This window comes from Terrapene carolina, unplaced genomic scaffold (genome assembly GCF_002925995.2).
Source record: "Terrapene carolina triunguis isolate 2854851 unplaced genomic scaffold, T_m_triunguis-2.0 Scaffold67, whole genome shotgun sequence".
In the NCBI taxonomy this organism is placed as follows: domain Eukaryota; kingdom Metazoa; phylum Chordata; order Testudines; family Emydidae; genus Terrapene; species Terrapene triunguis.
This window is the reverse complement of record NW_020664418.1, coordinates 28,249,865-28,267,820: the sequence shown is the minus strand read 5'-3', so window position 1 is coordinate 28,267,820 and position 17,956 is coordinate 28,249,865. Positions and strand designations below refer to the sequence as shown.

General features: G+C 40.6%; 1 protein-coding gene across 2 annotated transcripts in view; it reads left to right on the top strand.

The window, feature by feature from the left end:
* UNC13C (unc-13 homolog C) overlaps positions 1–17,956 on the top strand; it is a 404,743-nt gene that overhangs the window by 288,056 nt on the left and 98,731 nt on the right. For both annotated transcript variants that reach the window (XM_024198093.1, XM_024198092.1), the window contains 3 exons: positions 12,609–12,735; positions 15,016–15,112; positions 16,189–16,332. In XM_024198093.1, the coding sequence (XP_024053861.1) occupies positions 12,609–12,735; positions 15,016–15,112; positions 16,189–16,332 (368 nt within the window). The remainder of the gene's footprint in view (positions 1–12,608; positions 12,736–15,015; positions 15,113–16,188; positions 16,333–17,956) is intronic.

The following is a 17,956-nucleotide window of genomic DNA, read 5'->3' as shown; positions in this document are numbered from 1 at the left end:
GGCTTAGATTGGCAACTGCATTATGTCCTGTGAACAGATGCCAGCTCAGAAGCCACAATAAGCAGGACTTTTTTCTGCTTGATCAGTAGGGTCCGTTTCAGAGAACGTGGCCTTTTCAGTCAATCCACCATTCGTTTAGGTTGCCAGGTTCAGCCATGGAATTTCTGGCTGTTAGAATTGGATGAACATTGGGTGTGTGGGCTTGGAGAATGTTTGCCTAGGCTTCAGAGTAGCAGCCGTGTTAGTCTGTATCCGCAAAAAGAACAGGAGTACTTGTGGCACCTTAGAGACTAACAAATTTATTAGAGCATAAGCTTTCGTCCGAAGAAGTGGGTTGTAGCCCACGAAAGCTTATGCTCTAATAAATTTGTTAGTCTCTAAGGTGCCACAAGTACTCCTGTTCTTTTTGCCTAGGCTGAAGTTCAAATGAAGAGCTGCCACTTCTTGGGAGATTCTCGATATTTAAATACCTCATGGTAAATATCCTGTGGAAGGGGCATCACAGCAGAAAAGTTTGGAAAAAAAGATGATAATAGAAACAAACAATTTAATTTTCCCTTGACCCTTGTTGTAGAAGGCCTTTGAAATATGAACAAGGCAGAGCAGGAGTTTTATTGCACTTAGAGTAGAGCTTTACCTTTGAGTCTTTTTTTTTTTTTAAGTTTCTAAAAAGCGTTATGATCCTAGAAAGAATTCTGGTTCTTCATTAAGTCTTCAATAAGCTAATTCTGAAATACAGTATCAGCTACGCATAACTTAAGGATAACTGAGGTATATTGTGGATGAAATACTTAAAGATTTACTGTCTGCCTTCTTGTCTGTCACTGCTCTAACTCCTCAGCACAGTGTGCTCTTCTGGTGACATTCAGCTGTATGTTCCATGAAGTGTTGCATTTGCTGGTCTCGGACTAAACACAAATGTGCCAGTGATTGACATCCCTGCTCTCCAGCACGAGAAATACAGTGTGACATAAGTGGTGTGGTATAACATGGATAGGAAGGACAAGGAAATTGAAAGAACCCCCACCATTTTCTTAAAAGTGCTAGAAAATATGTTTAAAATGCTCCAAAGAGATTCTCTTTCTAAAGAAGAACAGAAATTGGTTTAAAAAAATCCTGAAGGGTCTCCATTATTCCTCTGCAGGGCCAGAGCCCTGAAAGGCAGGTGGAGGAGATGCATCACTCAAGTGCTGATGCTTGGAAATGATCATAATGCCTCCTGGGAGCTAGGGGAGCATACAGAGCAGGAGGCCACAGGTGCAACCCCTGCTCCCTGCAGTGTCCTCTCTCCAGCATGAATCGAGCAGGAGCATAGCTTTGCCTAGTCATGTGCCTTATGGGAACACTGCCTATCTTAGGGTTTCTTACACTGCTCACCATCACACTGCTGTACTCCCTTTTCCACTCATACTGGAATGGCCATAAATTGACTCATATTATAGTATCTATAAACAGCCTCCACTCTCTAGAGGTTGGCAGATGTAGAGTAGTCCAGATTGTGAGGCTTAAGCCTTGGCCTCCACTAGAGGTGGGGTGCAGAGGAAGGTTCCAAGACGTGGGTTCTAATTTGTACCAGCTGATGGTAATTTCCAAGGCACAATATGTCAGCTGGGGATAGCCATAGTGCAGGGTTCTCCAACCACCCTGCACTAATTGCTGCAGGGAGGGAGGTATAGGAGCCAAGTATGCCATCTCTTTGCCCAGTGGGGACTCCCTTCCCCCTTTCCTCATGTACATGTCCTTCACATCCAAAAGCTTGCTGGCTGATACACAGAGGGAAGGGGGTTTGGGACCTTCTCCAGGTAGCTAGCAGGAAGCAATGCCTGAAATTCCCAGTGAGAATGTGCCTGGCTCCTGCTCAGGGGCTCAAGGAGGCTGTCTCCTTGCACCCTTTTCCACTTTTTAGCACCCAGACAAGGCTCGTCACTGGTGAGCCCAAGGATTTAGTTATTTCCTTATGCTCATGATAATTTTAATCCCATATTAAATTGTCTCCAGCTGGCATCTCTTGCATAAATATTCAGCCATGTCTAAACATTGTTGTTTCAGCTGCAAAATAAACTTGTACAACAGATGCTGCAAAATTCATCAAACTTGTAATTTTCAAAACATTTGGTGTTTTTACCATTAAATCTGTGTCTCGGTTTTGCTTGAGAAACCACAAGTCTCAGAGTAGTTTTATTGTTCATATTACAGTCCTTCCCTTGATTGAATTTACTAATATTATCAGACAAGAATAGTGATACTTGACCAAATTTACAATCCCAATTATATAAGTATGCACCAAGCATATGGGTGTTGCATTACGGTCCTACTACCCTTTATTTTCATCGTGGTGCTAATTGCAAAGCCACTCTAAGTTTGTCAAGATAAATAGCAATGACAGCGCAGTCAAAAATTAGTATCTGTGCCTTGAGTCACATAAAATCACAGTTTGTAAAATATAGCAAGGAGGCATTGTATTAACTTTGAAGCCATTAGTGCTCAAGCAGAATCTGAAGGCAGAATGTGACATTTCAAAATATTTAGGTGGAAATGGGAAGGAAAAACTGAAACTCCAAAGTTAAAGCTGAGCTATTCAGCAGATGGGATTTTTTTAAAAGCACTGCCACAGTTTAGGACATTAATAAAGCTACTGTGGCAATTTGAGCTTTTGTTACTCGGGTGACTGCTCTTTGGTTTCCAGCACTCTGTGTCAGGGCTGGAATCATGATTACAGCATTAGCATTGAGTTTCTACACAAGGACACAAGTGATCTTAGAAGGTCACTCTTAGGGCTGTTTGCTCGTGGATTGATAATGGGAAGACAATCATAAGCAGTGTGACTTATTTGTCCAATGGTGCTAGGGTTGTGCTGCAGGACATTGGATGGTCTTCTCCCTCCCCCTCCCCCACCCCCATTTAGAATTGTTGCTATCAGCAGTGGAACAATGCACAGAAAATAAATCAGTGAGCAGCAGAATAGCAGAAAATACTATGGGATTTTAAATGCATCATTGTCCCATGTTATTTGAATTCCTGTGGCCACTCAGTGTTGTCTCTTAATATTATTAGCTATACCAGTTTGCTATAAACCAACAAAACAAAACAAAAGTTTAACCTATTGTCAATCTTATATAATTTCATACTATTTTATTGGGTGGAACGCAAAAAAAAAGATAAATTTGAGGCTATATATGAGTTTAAATATTTTAAAGACACTGATACCTTGGTTAACTTTCTGTAAAATATATATAAATGGTAAACAACACTGATCAACAAATTGACAGATAATTTTAATTGGAGGAGCTTTTCTAAAGAGCACTGAAAGTTCTTCTTAATTGTGTATATTTTGAATGATCTCACAATGCAGATAGATGGCCTTCACTGAATTCAAAGTTTTGTGGCTTTCTCAAACTATTGCTTTGAAGGATCACAAACTATTGCAAATAATTTAATCCCATTGTTTTTCAACCAAAGGAAAGCCTGTTTTAGAACTCCAAAATGGCTTTCACATAGCCTTATTTTAGGTGGAACTGCTAACAAAGTTTGGGTTAGGTTGCCTAACACTTTCCATTATAAACCCTTGTTTTCAGTCATTTAGCATAACTTTAATTGTTTGGTCTGAAATTATCCATGCTTGTTCTCTGCCTCAGGTTGAATTTTGTTTGCATGTTTCAGCAAAAATGGTTCAGCTGTTTGTTTACAACAACAAGGTTAGGTACTGGTAGCCGAGGTGTTGCTCTAATTTGCACCAGCTGGCTGTGGTCTCCAATCTGGGATAGTCAGAGCACAATGTTCTCCAGTCACCCTGCACCAATGGCTGCAGGGAGGGAGCTATAGAAGCCAGCTACACCAGCATTATGCCCAGTGGGGACTCCCCCACTCCGGGAGAATCCCCAGCAGGGACATGAGCAGAATAGGGCAGATAATCTGCCCCAAAATGTCGTATGTGGCCACTTGACCTTTTTGAAATACCATGTTTGGGCTGCAAGCTGAAAAGCTGGGACTCCACTGGTATAGGCCACAAATTTCAAACTTGAGTGCATCTACCTAAATCCATAATGAGGCACCTAAATAAGTGGCTGGACTGTCAGGGTTGCTACACATGTATAACTGCCATTAAAGTTAACAGGAGTTCAGCATCTCTAAGAATCAGGCCATTTATTTAGATTTCTAAACATGGATTTAGGTGCAACACTTTATGCACCCAAGATTGAAATTTTTGGCCACGGATTATTAATATCCTAAACATATACAGAATGTGTAATTAAATATACACATAGTAAATGTATTGACTTCTATACTGTGTAGACCTTGATTCACAAATATTTTCTCAATGATGCATTGAGTTATCTGGGGGTAATGTGCCATTAGCTCTAATGGGAAGTGGGCATGTCACCCTTACACATCTCAGTGAACAAATAAATTGCTTGATAGATACATTGCACTACTAGGAACATTTCACAGCACTTCCAAAACAAAAAGGTGATTAGCATTAGGCTTCCACTGCTAGAGACCCCATTTGTCTTGACTCAAAAATGAAATGTATGTGATATTCCTAATGTGATCCCAGACAGGGCCGGCGCAACCCATTAGGTGACCTAGGCGGTCGCCTTGGGCGCTACAATTTGGGGGGCGGCGACCGCGGCAGTATTTCGGTGGCAGGACCTTCCGCCGCCTCTGTGGGGGCCAGCATTTCGGGGAGGAACCTTCCGCTGCCTAGGGTGGCAGAAAAGTTGGCGGCACTCCTGATTCCAGATGAACATGGTTGCAAATAAAAAACACTGAAGTTGGCAGATTTAGTTCAAGACTGGCTCAGTGCTATAAGAAAGGATATTGCATAGCAGGGTTGAGCTATATTGGAAGCAATCATATTGTGCAACTATTGTGACATGTGTCTTCATCATGGCTGGCTTGTAGGCCCCTGGTTCTGAGTCTCTCACTTTTATCATAGCATATACTGTGGACACTGACATAAAATAGTCATGGTGGGAAGCTGGCTGACTGCTTATGTGCTACTGCATGTAACTTAACTGCAAGTCATATCTTGTGATATTGGTGTACAATGTATCCTCTAAGTGTAAAAATATAGAGAAAAAGAATTTCAATTATTCAAGTGTGATCTGTTGTACCTATTCCTAATGCATTGTATTTTAGATCTGAATTTCAATAACGAAATATAAATGAAAGGTATTACAAAGATTGTCCAGAGATAGAAAAAGCTCATTTCTAACTCTCGAACAAAAATCTGCATGGCTTGTAATATCACTACAAACTTTAAGTAGTGTTTTGAGTGAATGAGCCATCAAATACACAAAATTTTAATGAGAACATTGGTATTAAATTCAGAAATATCTTTGTATTCCTGTATTTTGGGAATAGAGTATGGGTTTTTTTGTAGAAGCTTTGATAAGGATTTAAACATTTCTAGTAGTGTAGAAACTTTGTCAGCAATTAAGGCAACCATAATATGCTGAGGACTAGTTTTGCCCATTAGCACTCTCTTTACTGACAGGATGCTCCATCATCCAGAATATTACTTTGAAGACAAAGCATATAGGACTGTCTACACGAGCACTTTGGGGGAAATTTCTCACCATTGCACAACCACGGAACAGTTTCACAAGTGAGAGCAGTGGTGGGAGTACTAGGGTACACAAGAATGGATGTTTTTATTTCACTGGCATCCACAGCTGCTGTGATCAGAATAGATGACATTGTGGTGAAAACACGTGTGCTGTGTCTGTACAAATGCTCCCACCATTACTTATGCTGACGATGATAGTGCAACAGTGGCAGGTTTCCAGTGAAATTCTTGTAGAATTTAGATTACTGGACTTGGAGGGTCAGTTTACATCAGCACCCATATTTTTGTATAAACATTCAAATGTTGATGAACATGCAAGTGTCTCTGAACAGCTGGACTACCAAATCATAATAATCAATTATTATAACTGTCCCTTGTTTCTACAGGGTCAGATGGTAGGTGTGCTTGGCCCTTTACAGACAAAGTAGAGAGGATAGGTCCCTGCTCTGAGTGGTTTACCAATCCAAGATCTGCATTGTGCCAGACGGACACAGCCCTATCTGTAGGGGACTCTGCCGAGGTGCTCCATCACAATTAGAACTCAGAGAAGTATCATGCAAAATATACTCCATGTTAGGGTGTAATCTGCATCATCTTTTAAAATGGCACAGCCTCCTCCTGTGTACCTGGCCTGCTAAGTACGCTGAGCCCAGCATAAAGAGGCCATAAACCCCACCTTTCCCTGTCTCCTTTTGGGCAATGTTCAGTACACAGAGGGAGTGTCTGCACTCTTGCACAGGGTCTGTGATTGTCTCTGGACTCTCTGCAGCTCTCTGGACTCTACATAAAGCCTTTTCCCACACACTGTGTACTAGAGACAATCCAACTCTAAATTGGACATGCTGTAGCCTTAACATAGGCAAACAGAAGGATTAGGGACAATGAAATTAACACAATACCTGACAGGAGATTAATTGCTTATGCAATGTACAGATCATGCTAGTTCCTCTTTTATTTTAATTAAGTTGTCTGAGAAATGGGGAGCAGCAGGAAAGTGCTGGGTTTTTGACTGGGGATAAACACAGTTGCATGGCTCATGGGCTCCGGGAGTTCATTTCCAGACCCAGGTGGCAGTGAGAGAGAATACACAGGCAAGCAGAGTAGTGGGCGACAAAAGGCCTTGACATTGAGGGCAAGGAGTTGGAAGTATGAGATGTACTGCCACTGAGAGGCCTTTATCCCACCCAGCCTTCCTTTAGCAGGCCTGCAAATGACCCTAATTCTCCTCAAGGTCTCCTGGCCTCTTCCACTTTCTTCCTCCCCCAAACTATCTGCCTATCCTGAACAGATTCACAAGAGGCCCAAAAAACTGTGCTGACTTCCAGTCTGTCTTAATCGAATCTAGGCAGTATTCTACTCAAACTGATGTGACGCCTCTATGTTAGCAGCTACATCTTCAATCCTTTGATAGGTACAATAGATACTCAGGCATTAACTGAAATTCATGACCATATAATTCTCATATACTAATTCACTGTATGCATTTTGCAATCAGTTTTTGATATCTCACATGGTACTTATTGAAACTGCCCAATGTTCTGGGGCTAAAATAGAAACAAACATCTTAATTTTGACTCTGTATTCTCCTGATTTTTTTTTTCAAGTAAAAACTGATTTGTAAAATTGCTCAGCATTTCTCCTGTATTTTTCCTTTTCTTCTGCTTTTAGTATGTTAACTTAGAACCTGACAATCAAGCTACTGTACAGTTAATAGAAGAGAGTTTAATTAGGTTACTTAACAGAAGTCACCATTGGAGCAAACAGTAATGAGATGAAAACATAAGCTCTTCACTGTAACTGTTTATAATTGAAATTGTCCAGTGGACACTTTTATACACATAGGACCCAATCAAATAATTTTCAAAGAAAATTACTTTAATTGTATTTTAGAAGCTTATCCATTAATTTTGACAGGGCACAAATTTTTTTGGTGTGTTATTCCTTTATGAACAGATGAAGCTGAATAAAGTTTTTGTATATTTTTCAAGACATATGGTAGCTTTAAGGTATTTTAATAAATGGAGATTTATTTTCTACCTAGGGGACTGTCTATTGTTTGTATATGGAAAAATGAGCCTAGATCTTGAAGTTTGATGAAGTTTAGATCTAGGACCTAGATCTAGATTTACAAAGGTATTTAGGTACCAAAGATCAAAATAGGTTTCAATGGCAGTTAGATGCCTAAGTATGATACACAAAGGTACCTATTTGCATTTGAAATGCCTAAATACCTTTATAAATCTGGTCCCTAGTCTAAAACTTTACTGCCAGCCCCATCTTTATAATGGGCTCAATTAACATCCTGGACCTACACATACAAATGTTGGGGAAGTTTGGATCCATGTCCATGCCTTTTGACTTGGACCCATTTCTGTTTGTATCTAATCACATCAACAAAGATTGGTGAGTATGGGACAGCTGTCCATCTGTTGGTACAATTTCAAGAGGAGGAGAGGCAGGGCATCTCTGGGACTCCCTTCCCTTCAGTTATGCCAATGTGTTTATATGGCATCTGTAGGGCCCTACTAAATTCATGGCCATAAAAAACACATCACGGGCTGTGAAATGTGGTCTCCTCCCTCCCATGAAATCTGGTCTTTTGTGTGCTTTTACCCTATACTATACAGATTTCACAGCGGGGACAAAAGTTTCTCAAATTGGGGGTCCTGACCCAAAAGTGAGTTGCAGGGGTTATTTTAGTGGGATTGCCACCTTAACTTCTCTGCTGACTTCAGAGCTGGGTAGCCAGAGAGTGGCAGCTGTTGGCCAGGCGCCCAGCTCTAAAGGCAGTGCCCCATCAGCAGCAGTGCAGAAGTAAAGGTGACAATACCATACAATGCCATCCTTATTTCTGCGCAGCTGCCTTCAGAGCTGGGTGGCTGGAGAGTGGTGGCTGCTGACTGAGGGCCCAGCTCTGCAGGCAGCAGCGCAGAAGTAAGGATAGCAATACCATACCATAGCATCCTTACTTCTGCACTGCTGCTGGAGCAGTACCACAACCCCCCCTACAATAACCTTGCCACCCTTCACACACACACAACTCCTTTTTGGGTTACAACGCCATGAAATTTCAGATTTAAATAGCTGAAATCATGAAATTTATGATTTTTAAAATCCTATAACCGTGAAATTGACCAAAATGGATGGTGAATTTATTAGGGCCCTAGGCATCTGTCCTGCTGAATCTGAAGACTTTCTTTCCTTTGATTGAACAACTGTTTTATTGCATATTGGGAGATGGGCTCCTGGTGATTTCCACTGTTCCATTTCCAGCGTTCATTGAGCAATGATGCCTTTTAAAAACTGAGATACATTTTAAATTGTTTTCTTGGTGCAAAGATGTGTCAGTTGAGTTTCCTAAGGGAGCTTTGGGAACATACAAGAAAGTGGAGTAAGTTCTCTTCACAATAGTTTTTTCTATTAAGATAGGACAGGGAAAGCAAACAACATGTCTTACCACTTCGTGTTGCCATCTTCTCCATTGAGAGCTCAGGCAAAAGGGTGACAAAAGCTGACAGCGGGAGATACCTTGTAATCAAGAATATTGATGTGTGTTGAAATGCTTGAAAGTAGATTATGAGTAAGTGTCTGCAAAAGTGAATATTTTTAGCCTTATTTTGCTACAAACTACAGCTGTTACTAAAGTCAGTGGGAGGATTCCCATGCCTACCTACTAGGTCAGAATTTGGCTCTTTATATAAAAATAAGCCTTTTAGGAATACACTGTACCTAGCTAATAAAAAATAGTATTTTTTTCTTCAACTACATGATTAGATTAGAGATAACATAATTTTTATGAAGCATTTTTATTCTTGTGGTAAAATATTCCTAGCACTGAAGGTTGGGCTCATTTACATTCCAGAGATGAAACTGTATACAAAATTATTACGCAGCAGTTTGAGGAACTACTTAAATGTTTTATTTTGTAAATTTAATGAGAGATTTGAATCTCAGTTGTTAAAATTAAACATGCAGTATATCTAGCTACTAAATAAATGTTAAAGAATCATTTAAACTCTACTGGACTGTGTGAAACCAACACTTACGTTCTCATCAATTTTGCATATCATGGTTGGGTTAATAAAATCGCTGAAATCATAGTAACAGTTACGAGTGTTTGAATCTGGCTTTGCAATTCATCAAATGTAAAGTTTTCTAGTTTGTTTTATTTTCATCTTTAAAGTGTTGGCTGGGTAACTGTATGGAGAGACGGTAATATGAAGTCAAGTCACACACAAAAATATCTCTCTTGCTCTCTCTGGCTTGTTTAAAAAAAAATCAAACTAACGTTTTCTACATTTTTGCAGTGGCAAAGAGGTAGAGCAAAGATTGGGAACTGTTTGGATAACTAGATGATTTGTAACTGCTAGTGGCTCACTACTATGCAGGTGATAATCTAGGACAGCAAAATACGATTGACAGAAAACTGTGGGCTGGTAGGCACAGATTTGCTAGTTTGCCTGAGGCAACAGAACACTAGTACTAGCTTTGGATATTATGCAATTGCACAGTTTATTTTTAAAGGAAATTTGTACACATTTTATTCATAAAAAGGGAACTTGTCCTTCCTTTGATAACTACAGCTTGTCAGCATTTTACATGAAATCCATACATGAAGTGTATTGGTATGGATCATAAGCTCTTACCCATTCCTTGGTATGGAAACATTTTAACAATATACAAAGTTGCCATAATCTAATTGTTCATTCTCTTCCTCCCTGTTTGATGGCACAGTCCTTCAGTGCACAGCTGGTGAGAGATAAAGGCATACATTTAATGGTTCCTTCATCTACAGTAAAAAGTTCCACATCCCCCCCACACCTGGTCTTTTCTTGTATTCCCTTGTTGTTTAGGTGGACCACACATCAGCATTATTATTAAAGTGGATTGCCTGCAAGATAGCTTTTACATATGTCTAAAGTTAGGATTATTACAGTTTTTTCAAGTAGTGACATTCTCTGGTGTTGGAAGTAGAGCTGGGTGAATTTTTTTTTTTTTTTTACAGTGAAAACTGTAGTTTCAGGTGAACCAAAACATTTCACAAATTTGCATCCATTTCACTTAATTGTTTCAGTCTAAACATTTAGAATTTTCTGTTTGAAACCACTTTCCATTTAGAATGTTACTTCAATTTTATAAAAAAAAAAAATTAAAATGAAAAAGCTCAAAATCGAAGTGAAACTTTTTGATTTACCTGAAAAGGGAGGGTGGGAGGGGTTCGAATTTTTGAAACTTCCAAAATAGCTGTAGAGAGAGGCCCTTTATTCCAAAACCTGAATACAGAGTTGGAATGTGGTTTTAAAAAAGTAGAAAATGGCCACATGCAAAGCCTGCTTGCTGGGCCCAGGTGTAAAGTGATCCCTGGAAAGTCACAACTTTACCTGTGCTTTTCATGAAATTGAAATGCTCTAAGTAAATAGAGTTTACAAGCAACAAACACACAGTGTTTAGGAACAGTGCCCCCATTCCACTCCCTTACTGTAATATAATTTCTGCACAACTGAGATACTGACAAAAATTGCTACCAGGGTAGCTGTCCTGTGTATTGGGAGAAACTTCCCTCCCTTACATCCCTGGATAGGAATATGTAGGCAAGGTGGAGGCACCAAATTTAAAAAGCAGTTTAATAAAATAACACTATCAAAATGGCTCTTCTATTGGTGTTTGTAACAGGGTTGGGCCTCACCACCTGGCGCCTCCTACTGGTTGTCTCTGGGAATTAGCTCTGCCCAGTGGAGCGCCCCCTCCTGGTGGTGTCCCATCCGTCATCTCTCCCTCAGTAGCAGGGTAGTGTGGCCCAACGGCCAGAGTCCATATAACTCCCCTCAGTAGCAGGGTAGTGTGGCCCAACGGCCAGAGTCCATGTAACTCCCCTCAGTAGCGGGGTAGTGTGGCCCAACGGCCAGAGGTGTAGGGGGATCCGGGCCCTCCCTCTCCACCGAGTCCCGACCCAGGGCTTTCCTAATCGCGGGGTTCCCCTTGCCGTTGGCTTGGCGGGGATCCGGCCGCAACACGCCGAGCATCAGTGTTGCTCTAACGCTGCTTATCCCTCAAGTTCCCCTGGGTCACTTCCTACCTTCAATATCGCGGTCTCCTCCAGAGACATGGGTTCTGGTCCGTTCCCCTCTGGCGGGTCCTCCATCTGAGATGCAGGGTGTGGGTCGGCTAGGCTGGCTCCTGGAGCCCCGAGCGTGGGCTGTCCCTCCTCGGGAGCTGGCTGTGTGCGTCCTTCTCCTCCGGCGGTCAGCCCCAACTGAGCGGCTTTGCAGGCTTTTATACCTAGTCACCAGTTGGAGCATGCCCAGCACGGTTTCCAGGGCGGGGCTTCCTCTGCCAGGAAGGAAGGGTTAACCCCTGCTGCGCCAGTGCGGGGCCGCTCTGCTCCATCACAGTGGTGCAGAGGAGGAAAAAAATCAAATATATTAAGAGTTGTAGGGGTGTCTTCTTCTTCCCACTTCTGCAATTTATTGAGTGTTAACTACACACTATAAGTGCAACCTGTTTAAAGCTACAGTAGTCACTTCTTCAGACTTTTCCAATAGTTACGGCTAGCTATTATTTTCTTTTGTTTACCTCATGCTTGTATTTTTATGTCTTGCCTATCTTCTTTTCCAGTGCACTTCATACCACTCGAAGAGGAATCAGAATAAGGGAAGAGAGTTTGATATATAAACTATTAGAATATTCTCCTTCTTTTATTGAATATTCATTCTCCACTTTTGCAGCAAGACACTATAGTATTCTACTTACTCTGTGAAAGTGTTCTCTTTACTTCACAAATAGCTAAAGATCATTTCCGTGATGGAGGCTTCAAAATGTTTTACATAATTTGTGGCCTGACATTTTCCAGGTGCTGAGAAGCCACAGTTGAAACTGTGGGTGCTGAGTTCTTCTGAAAAACTAGACCACTTGCCCTTAGCTGCAAGTACTGTATAATTTATTTCACTAGTGCTAGTAATGTTAGAAATGGCATTCAGACACAAGAATGTTATTTACAATCAGAACTTCATGAAATGTTTTTATTTTCTGTATTCTATAGAACATGAAAAGCAGCGGTTATGCAAGAGCACAGATTATATGAATTTGCACTTCAAAGTGAAATGGTTTTATAATGAGTATGTGCGAGAACTCCCTGCCTTACAGGATGCAGTGCCCGAGTATTCTCTGTAAGTAGTGGGGAGAATTTCCCCTGCGTTTGTGCTCTGCTTGTTAAGTTTTATTTTCTTTAAATATTTATCTGTTATAACACTAAAAGCAGAGTGCATTTAAGCTAAGCAGCACTCATAACCCTTTCTTTATACTCTGCACATATTTCCTCCTTAATTCTTTATTCCCGAAAATATGTTATACCAGATATTTTAAAAATTGTTAACCATTTCAGATTAATGTGTTTATTCAACAACTGCATTTAATAGAAGGGTTTCACAAATGGCAAAATCTTAAGGTCAGAGGATCCCAGGGGACGGCAGAAAATGTGGGTATGGCAACAGTATTAGTTATTTGTCGTTATAGTCATTTCATGCCAAAACCTGGAGTAAGATACAGCACTAATGTGCAATAAGAGCAATAAAAGTTTTTATTCCATATGACTAATTTTCTTCTGTTGTTTCTCTTTTCTTCTCGCTTGCTGCAGTTAATTCACGCTTTTAGTCCTATGCTCTATCTTCATTCACATTCCTATGTCTTCTGATTTTTAGAATTCCAATAACTTGCCTCAGAAAGTTTGGGGGTCTGTCATTGGTTTCCATAGACCATAAATCCAAAACTGCAAATAAAATACACCACAGCTGAGGTTTTACCAAATTAAAACTACCTCCAGCTCATCCCATTATTAGTAAGAATCCAAACATATGCTAAAAAAAAAAAAAAAAAAAGATGGAATCATTCTTGATAAAGGACACTTTCTAATTTCTAGAAGCTCACATACTCATGCACCTTGATCTGTGCATTATGTTCCCAATCCTTGTTGGTTGGGGAGGGAACAGAGAACATCCTCTTCTAGCCCCACAGAGATTCCTTAGAAAAGATAATACAGCCTCATTATCTTTGCTGTTGAGAGCTCCCATTGCAAGGACTTTAGGGGCAGCCACAGCCTGAAGGCTATCTTAGTAATATGATTCCAAATGCTTCCAGGATGATTCCAAATGCTCACCCAGGGCTAGAACTGTTTGCCTCCTACACTTCCCCCATGAGCTACATGGTGATCCACAGGGTTTCTAGGCAGATCTCATGGCCAATTCTGTGGCATTGACAAACTCTCAATAAATTGATAAGGAAGGAACTCCAGGAGAGAACCCTTACAGCTGTCTTTGCTCAGAATTCCTTCCTATACTTTCAACTGTGGGAAGGGGTTATGAGACCCCATATGTTTATCTACATATTCATAGAATCAGGAGGTCATCTAGTCCAACCCCCTGCTCAAAGCAGGACCAATCCCAACTAAATCATCCCAGCCAGGGCTTTGTCAAGCCGGGCCTTAAAAACCTCCAAGGTTGGAGATTCCACCCCCTCCCTAGGTAACCCATTCCAGTGCTTCACCACCCTCCTAGTAAAATAGTTTTTCCTGATATCCAACCTAGACCTCCCCCACTGCAACTTGAGACCATTGCTTCTTGTTCTGTCATCTGCCACCACTGAGAACAGCCTAGTTCCCTCCTCTTTGGAACCCCTCTTCAGGTAGTTGAAGGCTGCTATCAAATCCCCCCTCATTCTTCTCTTCTGCAGACTAAATAAGCCCAGTTCCCTCAAGGCCCAGTTCCCTCGTAAGCCATGTGCCCCAGCCCCCTAATCATTTTCGTTGCCCTCAGCTGGACTCTCTCCAATTTGTCCAAATCCTTTCTGGGGGGGAGGCCCAAAACTGGAAGCAATACTCCAGATGTGGCCTCCCCAATGCCAAATAGAGGGAAATAATCACTTCCCTCGATCTGCTGGCAATGCTCCTACTAATGCAGCCCATATGCTGGTTCTCTAGATATACACAAATTTGGTATTTATTTTAATGTTAGTAAGGGGAAAGCCCTTCTCCATAAAATGCACATATACCTCCCATTTATAGCAATTAGTGTTTTAGCAGAATTCATGCTTATGATGTGAAAGCAGTTAAATAACAAATAGGAATGCTATTTTATAATTAAAATTGGCCAAAATAAAAGGATCATATTTGCAACTCTAATACTGAGTGTGATATCTTTCAAAATTACATTTTTGCACCTGCCAAAACTGAGTTTATACATGCAATTCCAAAGCATACCATGCGCAGTAATGTATGAATGAAAAAATTATGGGGACATTTTAGAAGTCAGGTCAAAATCCAAATGGTTGATATTATATATAATCATCATATTAAAATGCCTTAATGTCATAAAAGAGCAATAACTCTGTGTATATTCCAGAATAAAATGAATATTTTAAGGCAAACATGAAACATCAATGGTTGTAATTTTTAGATGGTTTGAGCCTTTTGTCATTCAGTGGTTGGATGAAAATGAAGATGTCTCAATGGAGTTTCTTCATGGAGCACTGGAAAGAGACAAAAAAGATGGAGTAAGTCCTTTTTATAAAAAATTGTATTACGTCAGGAAAGAGATTTGGTATTACAACGTGCCATACAGTATAGGTACTCCTTATGCTGTGTCCTTATTAGACATCACACGCTATGCAGAGTCATTACTGGCCAGTACTTACCCTTCAATGCTAATCCTATGGCCAGATTCCAACTCCTGAGTGATTTTTTACCTACCTAAGATCCCCTTGCAACTGCAGAACTTATTAGCTGCTTGCCCTACACTAGTGCTTGATGCTGCTTTGCACTGCCCAGCAGCTCCTACATTTAATCTGGGAGGTGACAGGTCTTCAGAGGTTCCTTTCTATAGTTTCTGTATTGGTTTATACAGAACTTTCAGATGAGCACCCTTTTGGATGAACATTTTTATAGAAAAATATCTTTATCATATGTTTATTAATGCAGTGCAATGATAAAAATATTACTACAGCAATGCCATATTAATATAATAGTAGCATTCTCCAGTTAGGAGGGGGAGTATCTACAGTTATTAAATTCAAGTCTCATAAGCTGCAAATGACACACTTCCATAAGATCATATTGCTGTCAGACCAAAAAACGTGGGTAAAATCCTGGCCCTGTTGAAGCCAATCGGTGTGTTGCTATCGACTTCAGTGGAACCAGAATTCCATGCCACATATTTTGTGCAGAGATTCAGGTACTCATGATACAGCTCCAAAGAAGGCTAAATATTTATGTCCTAGTCCTGAAATGCAGCCCTGTAGCGCTGACTCCTTGGGAGTGCTAATGAAGCCAATGAGACTCCACATAGGTCTAAGTGTCTACACTAGCAGATCCCAGTGCAGGGCTATTGCTGTAGTTTGTAAAGCTTCATCCTGTTCCCAGAACAAAAGAAAAGAACACATAAAATCACTGTCTGTGTTACACCCTGTAAAAGTGCAAGCAGTTTTTTTTAATTTCCATTTTCTGGCTCTAGGATGGATTTAAAGTGTTAGAAATTCAATGAATACTGTTGTATTGTCAGAACGTGGGTTTGCAAATGTTAATTCATTTTAATTGGGGTTTTTGTTCCCTCCCCCTCTTTATTCTCCTCTAGTTCCAGCAAACATCAGATCATGCCCTTTTCTCTTGCTCTGTGGTAGATGTCTTCACACAACTCAATCAAAGCTTCGAGATTATCAAGAAACTGGAGTGCCCTAATCCTGAAGCACTGTCTCATTTAATGAGAAGATTTGCGAAGGTAGATTAAAATCAATGCATCTTGACCAAGTTTCAGAGAAAGCGACATTCTGTTGTCGTGCTTAAAAACATTCTAATGTTATTTAGAACCAATATTCCCTGTTGCAGACCAGGATCCTTAGAGAAGTTGCTTTGTTTTTATTCTTGGGAAATGACCAGTTTATTTTCTCTTAATTCATCACCCAATTTGAGGAACTCTAATCTCTGGACTTCATGTTTTAGTAAAACTAGATATGAGCATATGTTACCGAATGTCTTGACTTCTTTGGTGTTCTTGTTAATCATTGAATCACTACTTAGATTTCAGAGCAATTCATCAGTGAAACATAGTGATCTGTCGGGTCTGTGGGATTGCTGGAAGAAATCTGGAGCCTTACTTCTGCATAGTTTTGACACCAAAGCATTGTTGGTTGAAGCCCCTCCAGAGTGTGTGTGTGTGTTTCTTGCTCTGCCACCTCATCAGCATGTTGGTCCTGCTGATGGTAGTTTGCCCTGCTAGGCTGTTTTGGAAGCTTGGTGAATTTATGAGCTTTTCTTGAAGACCCAGTGCGGCTAGTTCATCTCTCATTCTTTGATGTCACTTAAAAATCAACGATTTTCCATTTTCTGTGGATTGCTAAAGAATACATTGAAAAGTGCTGATCTCTGTGGGATCTTATGTGCTGCCCTCTATTTCTCCATTTTAAGGTTTCACCACTGATAAATACTCCCTGCTTAATGTCTATCAGCCAGGATTTCTTAACTTACTTTATTGTACAATATTTCTAGCTATACAGTGCTATGTGCTATGACAAAGACCCTCATTTCCAACTGATCCCCCAGGATCTACAGGGCTTGGGAGCGGGTCCTGTGGCCTATTTGGCAGGGCATGATGGGGGAGGAACTCAAGGAGGGAATCGTCATAGGTCTTTCCTCCCCAGAGCTCTCAGCTGTGGGCTTTGCTTTAGAAGGGGAGGCAAGCCGCATGACCTAGTGGATAGAGAACTGAACCAGGATTCAGGAGACTTAGATGCTATTCCCAGTTTCTAAATCCAGCTGCCACTGCATTGTTAGGTGACCTTGGACAAGTCATTTCACTGCTTTGTGCCTCAGTTTCCTCATCTGTAAAATGGGGGTAATCATGGTTGTCTCCTTTGTGAAGCACTTTGAGATCTGTTGACGAAAAGCACTCTACAAGAGCTAGATATTATTATTTTGCTCATTATGTTTCTCAAAATACCATAAGTGGTTAAGCTACATCACGTGCTATTCACCTGCCATTTTTTGTTTGCTTGTTAACCTAAGGTTATTTCTGGGTTCTATGGTCTGAGTCACAAGTTTTAGACCATAAACATGTTTTTCTTTTGAAAATAGACTCCACTGCTGAGACCTTGCATGTCAAGTTCTAACCTTCTGCGGGTATTAACAGCCGAGTTTACAGGGTTCACCCTTAAAGACTTGCCAGTTGCCTTAGATAATTAAATAATATCACCTGAGCATTTACAGTATTTCCCTTAATTCCCAGAATAATAACTACAAGGAGGTAGAGATAATACTGCTAATACAGGGTGATCACTGTATATATACTTGAAAAGCAGTGTTTGTTATAGAGCCTTAACTGTAGTTATAATAAACCTATCTGGAAA